Raw genomic sequence first — 13,754 nt, forward strand, 5'->3', positions numbered from 1 at the left:
GAATGCCTTATGAGAAAAGGTACCAAAACACATGGCTAAACATAGACAAGAATTATGGGTTAATTTAAATTGTAAGAGCTAGTTAGTAATAAAATTGAGCAATAGGCCAAACAGTTTATAATTAATGTAAGCCTCTGTGTGCTTATTTGGGGCTGAACAGCTGTGGGCCTAGGTGGGACAGAAGTCTCCATCTACAGTAGTCCTGCTTTCTGATGTCTAAGCATTGAAATATATGAACCTATGGGGCCATTATTATTCAAACCACTACATGTGAGTTTGGTGGGGCGCACTTTCAGTCCTTTCACTCAGGAAGCAGAAGCAGGTAGAGCTCTGAGTTCAAGGCCAGGATAGTCTACATAGCAAGTTCTCTATAGAGAGACTCCATTTCAAAACAAAACAACCAGCCGGGCGGTGGTGGCGCACGCCTTTAATCCCAGCACTCGGGAGGCAGAGGCAGGCGGATCTCTGTGAGTTCGAGGCCAGCCTGGTCTACAAGAGCTAGTTCCAGGACAGGCTCTAAAAAAAGCTGCAGAGAAACCCTGTCTCGAAAAACAAAAACAAAACAAAACAAAACAAAAAAAAAACAAAAACAAAAAAAACAACCATAAAACCCAAAATGATAACAAAAAATAAACAAAAAGACTCTCTGACAATCCCAGATACAGATGATGCAATGCTCTAATCAAAGCTTAAAGGAACCAGAATCACAGGAGAAGGCGGCTTCATCCAGAGGCCGAATAGGCAGGTTTCTGAGAGCTTTCCCAGGGTTGGTGGCACAGAGGCCTTTGGCCTACTCTCCAAAGAATTCTAGCTGCCTCTACTGGAGGAGTCCTTGTATACTCCTATATCCGTACTCAGGAGGCTGAGGCAGGGGGATTGGGAGTTTGAATCCAGCATGTTTATACAGCAAGACCATGTCTCCAAAATAATGTATAAAAATAAGAAACAGCAAAAGAAAATACCACAGAGAGAGAGAGAGAGAGAGAGAGAGAGCGCAGTATTCTAGTTGTTTGCTTAGTTTTCACCCTGCTAGACAGGCTTACCTTACTAGGCATCCTGCTGGGTGGCAAGCTTGCAGGGTGCTCCCAGGTGTCCTCATTAATTTTCTTTTGTCTTCTTGGTCACACTACACTGTCAATAATATACCCGAGTTGACGTATTTCCCCCAACAGTGTTCCAGGCAAGTGTATGTGTGAATTATTGTCCCAGGTGGGAAAACTGAAGAAGGGGAGTGGCACACCATAAGACCCAGGGCAAGCCAAACCAGAGGCATAATTTGAATTCAGGCTCCAAGGGAACCTTCTGCAGAATAGAAGACCCTAATTAGATAAGAGCACAGAAATCTTGAATTTTATGAGGCAGGAGGAGAATTTTGTAGGAGTCAGTAAGGGGGCATAGATTAGGGACAAAGCAAGAGAACAAAAGGTCAAGTGTGAAAAGCAACATTAAGAATGGAGACCTGGGGGCTGGAGAGATGGGTCAGTGGAGAGATGGGTCACTGCCTGTTCTTCCAGAGGTCTCAGGGAGCTCAGAACCCACGTGGCAGCTCACAACTGTCTGTAACTGGTCTGACATCCTGACACGGACATAAATGAAGACAAAACACCAATACCTGGGACCACAGTACTTCAGGGGAGAAAACAGGGTTCCCAGGAACCAAGACTGTGGAGGCCCAGACTGCAGCCCCAGACTGGGCCTTGCCATGTCTGCTCTCGGACAAGGCCACAGAGCCAACGAGCTTTGTTCTTTCTTTCATAGGGCCCTCTGAGAGAATCTTGCACTGGTCTGGCTCCCATCAGTCTGCAAGGATGACAAGAGGGAGAACTTCCTCAGAGACTTGTGGGTAAGCTCTCTGTTGAGGCTGTGCCCACACTGCCCTTAGAGAGCAGTCCTTGCTGGGAAGCATTGGGTTCTATGAACTCCTGTGTGAAGATCTGCTCCAAAAAGGAATTCCATCTTCTCCAGTGGCAGAGGAGATGTGGTGGGTGCTACTTAAGAGAGCAGGGGAGACCCCTAAACAGTTTGTGTTTGGGTTCTGGTTTCCCATCTACAATTTTTTGGGGGGAAGAGACAAGGTAGAGTCTTCTTGTAGCCAAAGCTGGTTTTGGAAGAGTGGCACATACCTTTAATCCCAGCTCTTGGGAGGGAGTGGCAAGTAGATCTCTGTAAATTCGAGGCTTGGTGCTGGAGAGATGGATCAGCAGTTAAGAGCACTGGCTGCTCTTGCACAGGACCTGATTTCAATTCCCAGCACCCACATGGTGGTTCACAACTGTATGTAATTCCCATACTAGGGAATCTGGCACCCTCATATGGACACACCTGCAGGCAAAATATCAATGCACATGAAATAAAAATAAATATTAAAAAAAGAAAAGGGCTGGCAAGATGGCTCAGTGGTTAAGAGCTCTGCCTGCTCTTCCAAAGGTCCTGAGTTCAATTCCCAGCAACCACATGGTGGCTCACAGCCATCTGTAATGAGATCTGGTGCCCCCTTCTGGTGTGCAGGTGTACATGGAAGGAATATTGTATACATAATAAATTAATAAAATCTTAAAAAAAAAACCCAATCTTTTTTTAAAAAACGTATTCTGACTTGAGTGCGATGGTGTGCCCAACACTTGGGAGGTTGAGGTAGGCGGATCTCTGAGTTCTAGGCTAACCTGACTTGGTCTAAAGAGCTTGTTCCAAGACAGCCCGGGCTACACAGAGACACTCTGTGTTGAAAAAAGAGTTCTACTGAAGAGAAATAGCAACAACCCATGTTAATGTTTATAGAGCACTTTCTGGAAGACAGGTACCACTTTTTACAAACGAGGTTGAGAGGGGTTTGCGACGTGTCCGAAGTACAACTAAAAAGAAGAGTCAATAGTCGACTGCGTAGGGAAAGGACTGTGATCTCGCTGGGGCAAAGAGCTGTTTTAGGGATAAGCGATCACGCCTCGGCAGGAAGCACCGCAGTGCTGGACTGGCACCCTGGGCAGTCAGCGCGCCGCCCGGATCCACCCTCCCGGCTTACGTGCGCTCCGTGACCGCCGGGACGCACGCGGGTACCGCTGTATACGACGCATGCGCATTACCGCCCCGGCGCACTCCTTGCCCCCACCTTGGCGGGCCGCAGAACTTGCTTGGGGCGCATGCGCATACCTGGCGGGCGGAGGTCCGTAGAGCGAGTGGAAAGATTTCGGGGAAGAAAGTGCGCGGGAGAGGGGCGGGCGTACGCAAGTGCGCAGGCGCGAGTGTGGGGCGGGCTGTGAGCGGAATCTCAGCGAGCCTCAGTCTCTGCTGCATCCCCCTTGCCTATCGCCATGGCCGCCTACAAGCTGGTCCTCATCCGGCACGGCGAGAGCGCCTGGAACCTGGAGAACCGTTTCAGCGGCTGGTACGACGCCGACCTGAGCCCGGCGGGCCACGAGGAGGCGAAGCGCGGCGGACAGGCGTTGCGAGGTACGAGCCGGATGCGGTGTGGCGTGCGGGGGCCCACGCCGGCCCATCCTAGCCCCCGCGCCCCTCGAGGCGTGCACCTCGGGCGGCCTCCCTAGCTGAGTTTGCATCTAAGGAGGTGAACGCAGGGTGGGAAGCCCGCTTGTCAAGGTCACCTCGTTGGAGTGTGAGGGGTTGTACCAAAAAGAGGGCGCAGATGCCGCTAGGCGATTATCTATCTTTCGAGTCTGAGCAACCCCACCTGTGGCAGCCAGGACCCTGTAGGGTACCACAGGGGTCTGGGGTGGCTGGCGGAGGATGTCCTGTGACATCAAGTTTACCTAAGGGGATCCTGCAAATCAAGGCAAAGCAGCAGGCCACAGGCTCGTCCTGGGAGTTAGGTGGGGGGGGGGAAATGCCTGATGGCCTCATAGACACCTAGAAACCCGCGTGCTTTTGAGAGCAGCGTACCACAAATACTGTGACCCAAGCGAATCCAGAGATGTGAGTGGGCGATTTCAGTTGACGTTCTCGACAGGCTACAAAGCAGGCAGATTTTATTTCCTTCCTTTTTATCTCTGCCCCCCTGTTAATAGTTCAGAAAAGTGGCTGGAAAGCCTCGGCCAAGGTCATAACTACTTAGCTCTAATCCAGTGTCCTTGCCCCATTTCTGGGTGGAGTAACAAGTAAGTGAGGAACTGGCGGGCTGGTAGCCAAGGACGGAGGCTGGGCAAAGGGTGGCAGCGTCCAGGAGATAAAGATTGCCTTTGCCCATCCAGGCTTGGCGCCCCGCACCACCTACTCTCCTCTGTGATTTTTCGGAATGCTAATAAGGAAGCAAATCCTGTTGCCTGCTACCAGGAGAATCCCTGGAGCGAAGAGGTGCTGCCGTTGGTGGTTGGGCAGATCCTGCCCTGCATCTTTCTAACTTGGACATAACAGCAGCCCTTTTAGATGCTTAGCTGAAGGGATCTCGGTATTTGGGTCCTGGTTGTTTGCAAAAGAAGGATGGCTTTGGGCACCAAATCCCGATGCAAGGAAGTTAGACTGCTTTGAGATGGATGGCCTGCTGGACACGCACATTATGTAGGGGAGGCTAGGGAAGAGAAGTGCTGGTAAAGGAAGCCATTTTCCTTAGCTCTGTGGCACGTATAGGTCTGTGGTAGTTGGCTGATGCCTAGCTCCGGACAGTTAACTGTCCCTTCCCTGGGTAAGATGAGTAGCCCTTGACCTTGTACTCACAGGAAAATAATAGACCCCATCTCGGTCTTAAATGTTGGTAGCATTAACTTGCAGGAGATAGGATGAGACTGCACACGGTGCTACAGTCCGGTAATTTTTCCAGCACCAAGGGAGCTGAGAAGGGAGGATCTAGAGCATGGATTAATTTCGACCACAGCAAGGCCGGCGCAAAGCGAAAAGCCAGGTGGTGGTGGCGCACACTTTTAAGGAAGGTGGATCTTTGTGACTTTGAGGACAATCAAGGCTACACAGAGAAACGTGTGGTGGGGGGGAGAAAAACCAATGTAAAATTTTAGTGTTTCACAAAGGTATCCCACGTGATTAAAGAATGAAAGCAAAACCAGAATGAAGACGACTGTGGGTAATACAGTAACAAAAAAGACTTAAGATGTATACAGTTTCCACAGCGACGGATTGATACAGTCTTGAATCTGGTTTCAGAAGGAAGCTAGTGAGACTTTCCTTGCAGCTGTAGCTGAGGAAGGAAGGGATCCTTGGGAAGAACAGTGTCCACATTATGACCATTGTGCCCCTGGCTATCCTTTGGTTTAAATGGTAGGCTAAAGGAGGTGTGTGTCTGTTGCTTAGCCTATGACACCCTTGTCAGAGTCTTAGGGGGACCACCGCCTTAGGGGCTATTTGTATCCAAAGTGAGGCCCTCCTCACAGGAAATAATTGTAGTAAAACAGCCCTTAGCTTTTCGTGGGAGCTGAGGCTTGTTCTGTGGGTATCTCAGTGACTCAGCCTTTTGTTGGGGAGACCTTCCTCTTCTGGTTAAGGAGGTGGTGAAGCATGTAATGGTAGTTTGCAGGGCCTCGTCCAGAGGCTAAGGGGTGAGGTATGCCTTTCTCTTTTGGGGGACGGTGGTTTTTCTGGTGATTAAGCTTCCCTTCCCCCCAATAGTTGGTCTCAGTGGCCTCATTGTCAGTTGACTGCCTAGCAGGAAAATTTACCTCACATTTTGTTTGTTACTGTTGCTAATCTCAATATGAAGCAATGCCCAGGAAAGTTGGTGGTTGGTTTTGAAGAGAACCTTGTATGCTAGAGAAAACAGGAGTGTTTCTTGGCATAAGGAAAGGGACAGCTTCTTAATCACAATTTTAAAGACAAGCCAAGGTAGCCTTGAATTCAAGATCACCCTGGCTCCATGTGCCACCTATCTTTTAAAAAATTTTCCCAATCTGGTAAAAATGAGTTGAGAGGATTGTAACCTTGTAGGATTCCAATGCAGACCAAATCATAGTTTGGTGTAGGACCAATGATGAGCCCTCTAGAAAGGTTAGCTAGGAATTAGGAAGAGTTCAATATTTATGCTTATTTCTATTTTCTTGGGTTTTTCTTTTTTTTTTTTTTCTTTTCTTTTTTTTTTTTTTTTTTTTTTTTTTTGAGACAGGGCTTCTGTTTGTTGCCCTGGCTGTCCTGGAACGCCTTCTGTAGACCAGGCTGGCTTCAAACTCCCTCTGCCTCCTGAGTGTTGGATTAAAGGTGTGTGCCACCAGCGACTGACTCCTTTAAAATTTTTTGTAAACCCATTCATATATATTGTGTGCGTGCTGGTACATGCACATGCCAAGGGTGCAATGTGTGGAGGTCAGGGCAACTTGTGGCCAGCACCCTTTTAACCCCATGGGGTTCTGGGGATTGAACTTGGATGACCATGTTCCTTTTTTCTCTCAGTTGAAACATTCAAAATATGTTTAGGTGTAACATTTAGGTATTAAATGAGCTGCGCAGTCCTCAGGCTAGTTGGATAACTAGATAGTTAGGGATTAATGGAGACCCGCCTGTCCTGCCTCCCTAGAACTGGGGTTAAAGGTGCGTACCACCATACCTTGCTCATCTAGCCCTTCTTAATTTCTAGATGCTGGCTATGAATTCGACATCTGCTTCACCTCCGTGCAGAAGAGAGCTATCCGGACCCTCTGGACAGTCCTGGATGCCATTGATCAGATGTGGCTGCCCGTGGTCAGGACCTGGCGCCTCAATGAGCGACATTATGGGGGTCTGACTGGTCTCAATAAAGCAGAAACTGCTGCTAAGCATGGGGAGGCACAGGTAAAGATCTGGAGGCGATCTTACGATGTGCCACCGCCGCCAATGGAGCCTGACCATCCCTTCTACAGCAACATCAGTAAGGTACGGTCAAATCCAGCTGTGGTCACTCAGCATCAGGAGGGGTTAGAGCATGGGCTTCACTCATTTTTATTTTCCAAATTTATGTGGATGGGTGTTTTGCTGCGTGTTTTTATATGCACTCCATGTGTGTCTGGTGCCTTTGGAGGTCAGAAGATGACATGGGTTCTTCGAACTGGTGCGAGAGATGACTGTGAGCCCTCTATGAGTGCTGAGAACCAGACCAGAGTCCCAGAAGAGCAACAAGTGTCCTGAGCTGAGCCATCTTTCCAGCCCCGGGGCCTCTTTTGCGGGTCTACCTAATATCATTAATCTTATAATTTATAAGATAATTAACATCATGTTCCTTTTGCTAAGTAATGACCCTCACTTGTTACAGATTTAGTTGGAAGGTGGTAACGTATCTGAGGAGTGCCTCTTTTTCACATCTTTTTTTTTCTTTTTTCTTTTTTTTCTGGTTTTTCGAGACAGGGTTTCTCTGTGGCTTTGGAGCCTGTCCTGGAACTAGCTCTTGTAGACCAGGCTGGTCTCGAACTCACAGAGATCCGCCTGCCTCTGCCTCCCGAGTGCTGGGATTAAAGGCGTGCGCCACCACCGCCCGGCTTTCTTTTTCACATCTTTATATGCAAAACTAAACTGCAAACTAAAGTGAATTGGGAAGCATAATTGTTTTGTTAAACCTCCCCTTCTAAGTTACTCATGTTTCAGATTGGGAATGTGGGTGCAGGATGGTGACTGGATCCTCTTTCTCAAGTTCTTAGCTATATTCTGGATTTTTGAAATCTTCACTAGTACTTACTCCCTCAAGAGCTGAGAGGTAGAATAGATAGACATGAAAGTTCTGTGTGGATGCTTCCTGGAATAACGGGTGGGTAGTCTGGAAATAAGTCTTTGTGGCTTAGGATCGCAGGTACGCAGACCTTACCGAGGACCAGCTACCGTCCTGTGAGAGCCTGAAGGACACTATTGCCAGAGCACTGCCCTTCTGGAATGAAGAGATTGTCCCCCAGATCAAAGAGGGGAAGAGAGTCCTGATTGCGGCCCATGGCAACAGCCTTCGGGGGATCGTCAAGCATCTGGAGGGTATGTGCATTTTCTTATAGGACAATAAGTAGGTGGTCCACCTTATTTCCTAAGCTCATCTGTCACCAGTCATTCAGACTGACTTTGTAGCAAGGAGACTGGGAAAGCTCTGACAGACAGTACATAAGGAAAATCTTTCTCAAAATATGGTCTGCCAGCTGGATGTGGCAGTCCAATCCCAGTACCAGGGAGGCTGAAGCAGGACAGTCACTCTGAGTTCTAGGCCAGCCTGAATTCCAAGTCAATAGAACAGTGACAGTGGGCCTTTGTCACTCTGCTCTACACACAGGGAGAGACTCAATTCAGAACTGCCATGTGCTGAGTATGCACTAAAACTGGAGATGCCCCCCTGCTCTAGGAGTGCCAGTTCACACCGCAGTCACAGCCTGGCTCAGTATAAATCTCAATTGTTCCTCTCTGGGGACCTAGCTGCCCAGACTAATTTTTGGCAGGTGGATGGACTGAGAAGCACACAGTCCTACCCTGTCTGTGTTGGTCTCTATACCCTACCTTGGTAGAGAAACCTGTAGTGAGCCCTTCTGCAGTTTGTTGGTGGCCTGCCTTAGGATCTTTGTGTGCCTTCTCATTATTTTTTGTTTGCTTTTGAGACAGGGTTTTTCTGTAGCTTTGGAGCCTGCCCTTTAACTTGCTCTGTAGACGAGGATGGCCTTGAAATCACAGAGATCCTCCTGCCTCTGCCTCTCGAGTGCTGGGGTTAAAGGTGTGCACCACCACCCGGCTCCTCATTCTTTTTCCTAATCTTTAGAGGTTTGAGAAGTTGTAACTGGGGGCCATTCCTTGGGGGAAACGGGTCCACTAATACACTAGATCAGAAAAGACGTTTTTTCCCATGTAAGTGCTTTTCCGCTGGCAGATGAAGAGTAACCTGAAGGGGTTTGTGTGTGGACTCTTGTTTGTGGCTGAACATGGATGGTGGCTCTTTTAGGTCTCTCAGAAGAGGCCATCATGGAGCTGAACCTGCCAACTGGCATTCCCATTGTCTATGAATTGGACAAGAACTTGAAGCCGGTTAAACCTATGCAGTTCCTGGGAGATGAAGAGACCGTGCGGAAAGCCATGGAAGCTGTGGCCGCGCAGGGCAAGGCCAAGAAGTGAAGGCAAGCAGACAGGCTTCTACCCCAAGACCCTCCTCCCTGCCTGCCTCTGCCTCCTGCGCTCTTCCCAGCACCTGTCACTGACTCCATGTTTAGGATCTTAAGTTTAGGTTGTAGCTGCAGATGGGGACCCGTGGCTCCCATTTTGTTTTAGTATTTTATCCCCTGCACCAACTCCCTTCATAGAATCTAGTCAGAGTAACACCTCTAGGGTGCAGGTTCTTGGTCCACATCCAGGGACGGCTCCTCTTCCCAGGAGAGTTGAGAGGTAGTAATTAGTTTTCTTAGTCCTTTGTTTACAAGGGTCTGCTTTAGGAGGACAGGGAGGAACCATGCTGTGGCCTGACCAGTGAAAAGCTGCAGCCAAGTTTTGTCCTTGAAGCCCCTCCAGCACTCTTCCACAGTTAGGTAACTGGGGGCTGTAGTCATTCCAGTGGAAGGTGAAAGGAGCTTTCATTTAAAAGATGAACTATCTTCCTCTCTGACCCTAAAGGAGCTGCTGGCCCCAGAAGGTTGGGATCAATCCTGTCAAGTCTATGTGTTACATTTACTTTTACAAAAACAAAAGTACATATATATTTATCAGCACATAAGCCCCTGTGAAGTTTCTAGTGGTGATTGAAATAGTCTATGTGGTCACCAGAAAATAAGCCATTCCTCATATCAAGTGGGATAAACTCCTTGTCCTCAAGGGACAGGAGCGTCTCTTACTGTGTGGTAGGATCCCTCTCCTTATCTTGTGGAGGTGAAGTGCCCCTTGATCATGTCCAGGGTTTTGTCTTCGCTGTCTGAATCATGTTCCAGCTGCTTGACCCTACCATGTGGGTTCAGAACTTGTTTTGGGCATACTAAATCTTTTCCAGATCAGTATAATAAAGGAGTGATGTGCAATAGTTTGCTGTCTGATGTGTTATCATCTGGGGAAGCCTCAGCATGCAGTTTGAAGTTCGCATTAAGACAGATGGAGGATTTGACTTAGTGGGTAAAAGCACTGGCTACTCTTAGAGAGGATCCAGCACTCCTGGCTTTTGGATACAGTGCACAAACATACCCAAGGAAACACCCCCACACATAAAAATACTGTTTACCCAGCCTTAAAGTACTATGAGTTGTAACAAACTCCAACCTTTTAAATTGGGAAGAAAACCAGTAACACTTGGATCTCCAATATGGTATAGAGCACAACAGAGCCACCTGCAAGGTTCAAGAATGAACGACTGGGTGGCTGGAGAGATGGATCAGAGATAAAGCACACTAGCTGCTCTTCCAGAGGTCCTGGGTTCAATTCCCAGCAACCACATGGTGGCTCACAACCATCTGTAATAAGATCTGGTGGCTTCTGTACTGTAGGATACATGCAGAAAGAACCCTGTATACATAATAAATAAAAATCTTAAAAAGAATGAACAACTGGAGAGACGGCTCAGTGGTTAAGAGCACTTGTGGCCCCTGCACAGGATCCGGGTTCAATTTCCAGCATCCATATGGTATATACACAGGCAAAACATTCATACACAGAAGAAAAAACATTACAGGGGCTAGTAAGATGGCTTAGCAGGTGAAGAAGCACTTGCCACTTAAGCCTGATGGCCAGAGTTCAATACTTCAAACCCATGTAAAGATGGAAGGCAGGCAAGAACTCCACAAAGCTGTCCCATAATCTTTTTATGTGTGGTATGCCATATGCATGTTTACAAAAAGCATACATAAGCAAAAATGTGCTTTGAATGAAAATGGCCACACGCTCATGTTTGAATACTGAGTCCATACAATTGTGGAATTGTTTATGAAGCGTTACATGTGGTTATTGGAGGCTGCTTGTCTGTTCCTGGCTGCCCAGACCCAAAATAATCACACTGAAACTATAACTTGCAATACTGCTTGGCCAATGACTCTAGCGTGTTCCTAGCTAGCTCTTACATCTTAACCCATTTCTATCAATCTGTATCGCCACGTAGTTCTGGCCTACTGGTAAGGTTCTGTTCAGCCAGTCTCTTGCAGTGGCTACATGCCTGAGCATGCTAGGAATTCCCACCTTGCCCTATTCTGCTCTGCGATAGGCCCAAAGCAGCTTTTTAAATTAACCAATGGCATTCACAGCATACAGAGGGGATTCCCACATCATGTGGCTTTGGAAGAAGTATGTTAATCCCAGCACTAGGGAGGCAGGCCCATAAGAGCCTGTCTCAAAGGCAGTAGATGAAGCTGGAGGTAAATCACACTGTAGCGATGTTTTAGCAAATAAAGCTTCAAGTATAGGGTTAAGTCACTAGAGGCCAGGTGGTGTTGGCTCACCTTTCTTAAACCTAGTATTTGGGAGTCCCGTGCCTTTAATCCCAGCACTAGAGAGGTGGAGTCAGGAATGGTATGGCTGGGTGGAGGGAGGAATGTAAGGCATGAAGAGACAAACTCACTGCAGTCAGGTTTGGTGGAGACATGCAGTCTGAGGATAAGATCGCCCCTTTGGTCTGAGCATTGGTAGAGGTAAAAAATCTCTAGTGGTTGGCTGCAATGCACCTCTGCAGGCCAGAAGAGGGCACCAGACCTCATTAAAGATGGTTGTGAGCCACCGTGTGGTTGCTGGGAATTGAACTCAGGACGTCTGGAAGAGCAGTCAGTGCTCTTAACTGCTGAGCTATCTCTCCAGCCCCTGAACTTGTATTACTATTATTTTGGTTTTTTGAGACAGGGTTTCTCTGTGTAACAGTCCTAGCAGTCCTGGAACTAGCTCTTGTACACCAGACTGGCCTCAAACTCACAGAGATCCACCCGCCTCTGCCTCCCGAGTGCTGATATGAAAGGCGTGTGCCACCACCAGCCAGCCTCTGAGTTTGTATTATTAATACCAATTAGAATTCACGCTACACACTGGTCAGGTGAACATAAGGGCTTTCTAGTCTGTCTTTCCTTGCAGAGTTGGGAACTGAAACTAACACACAGCAGGCTCTTCTGTTCTGCTTTGTATCCACACTTGGTGCTGAAGATAGAACCCCACAGGACAAGCCATTAGCTACATCCCTAGGCCTGCCTTTCCTTTGGGTTTCTCTGTGTAGCATTGGCTGTACCAGAACTCACTCTGTAGACCAAGCTGACCTCAAACTCAGATCTACCTGCCTCTTCGTCCCAAGTGCTGGGAGTAAAGGCGTGTGCCACCACCGCCCGGCCTAAACTGATCATCCTAAACCTTGTTTTACACATCTGTAAGATGATGAGCCAGTGCTATAGCCCAGGGTCACTGAAGTTCAGAAATAAAGGAAAATGTAAAACTGATGCTAAGAAATTTCACTCCTAGCACATTTCTTGGTGGCATTAGCTAAAAATTTAATCAAAATTGAAGTTGTGGGGTTTTATTGTCTTTTTTAAAATTTTTATTGCTTTATAAATAATACCATTCAAAATTTCTACTTCCTCCCCTCCTTCCATCTCCCTCCCTCTTTTATTGTCTTTTTTTTTTTTTTTTTTTTTTGAGACAGGACCTTACTGTGTTTTAAGTTCAAGAAATCCTTGCCTTGGCCTCCCAGGCAGCAAAAGCACTGCACATTCTGAACCAACATTGTACTTCAGGGAATCAGTTCTACAAAGTAATTGGGCAAGCATAAAGACTATGTAAGCTTTTCCCCGATATTATAGATATGATGCATCAGATACTTAACAAATACAAACACCATATTAGCATGCTCAGAGCAAGTTTCCCTTCAAAATAACCTTGAGATTCTAATTAAACACCGAGAGGTGAAAACTTCACGGCTCTCAGTGTCAACACCCAATTGTACGGCTTTGAGACAGGTTCTCCTGTCATCCTGTCTGGCACTGAGTTTACTTTAGCTGAGGATAACCTTAAACTGCTTTTTTTTTTTTTTTTTTTTTTTTTTTGAGACAAAGTCCTAAATAGCCCAGACTGACCTAGAATTCCTTTTTAATATTTTACGTGTATGGCAAATACATGTACATATGTGTACCATATACATGCCTGGTGCCCACCACAGTCAGAAGAGGGCTTTGGATGGGTGCTGGGAACTGAACAGGGGTCCTCTACAAGAGCAGCAAGTGCTCTTAAGCGCTGATCCTGCCTCACTTGCTTCATTCCAGGCTCATGATGTAGACCAGGCTGTCTTCCAACTCCACGCCTTCCTGCCCCTGGCTCCTGAGTACTGAGATTAAAGCTTTGTAGCACCACACTTGACCTTATTTTATCTTTTTCTTCTATATTTACCTCTGAGCCTCCAGCCCAATATATTAAAATTCTTCAAGTGTCACCAATGTGGGAAACTAGATCAAAGGTACAAAAGAGCTTTCTGTTTTCAATTCTGGGCTTGGATCCTAGGACTCCAAATGTGTGAGGGCCGAGTTTGGTCCCCAGCAGGGCAAACACAACCCACATGTGGTCCTGTCCTGGCTAGTTTCATGCTAACTCGACACTGAGAGGAGGAAACCTCAACTGGAAATGTCTCCATAAGACCTAGACGATGGAGGAGTGTCTATGTGTTAATTTCATTGGTTAATAAAGAAACTGCCTCGGCCCTTTAATAGGACAGAAAATTAGGTAGGCGGAGTAAACAGAACAGAATGCTGGGTAGAAGGCAGTGAGGCAGACGCTTCAGGCAGTTGCCATAGGAAGTTGCCATGCTTCTCTCTGAGATGGACGCAGGTTAAGATCTCTCCTGGTAAGCGACCACCTCGTGGTGCTACACAGATTACTAAGTATGGGTTAAAGCAAGATATGAGAATTAACCAATAAGAGGCTGAAACTAATGGGCC

General features: G+C 47.2%; 1 protein-coding gene across 1 annotated transcript; it reads left to right on the top strand.

The window, feature by feature from the left end:
- The first annotated feature begins 3,204 nt into the window (after positions 1 to 3,204).
- Pgam1 (phosphoglycerate mutase 1) lies at positions 3,205 to 9,366 on the top strand. The gene is made up of 4 exons (XM_038333068.1): positions 3,205 to 3,447; positions 6,527 to 6,801; positions 7,701 to 7,881; positions 8,828 to 9,366. Exons 1-4 carry the CDS (start codon positions 3,309 to 3,311, stop codon positions 8,995 to 8,997), a joined length of 765 nt encoding a protein of 254 aa, XP_038188996.1. The 5' UTR covers positions 3,205 to 3,308; the 3' UTR covers positions 8,998 to 9,366.
- The last annotated feature ends 4,388 nt before the right edge of the window (positions 9,367 to 13,754 follow it).

This window comes from Arvicola amphibius, chromosome 1, assembly GCF_903992535.2.
Source record: "Arvicola amphibius chromosome 1, mArvAmp1.2, whole genome shotgun sequence".
NCBI lineage: Eukaryota > Metazoa > Chordata > Mammalia > Rodentia > Cricetidae > Arvicola > Arvicola amphibius.

What these genes read in the sequence shown, in the direction of transcription:
- Pgam1 (XM_038333068.1), top strand. Translation starts at nt 3,309, where the DNA reads ATGGCCGCCTACAAGCTGGTCCTCATCCGGCACGGCGAGAGCGCCTGG. An exon ending in CGGCGGACAGGCGTTGCGAG is followed by an intron (nt 3,448 to 6,526) that starts GTACGAGCCGGA and finishes CTTAATTTCTAG; the next exon opens with ATGCTGGCTATGAATTCGAC. An exon ending in GATCGTCAAGCATCTGGAGG is followed by an intron (nt 7,882 to 8,827) that starts GTATGTGCATTT and finishes TGGCTCTTTTAG; the next exon opens with GTCTCTCAGAAGAGGCCATC.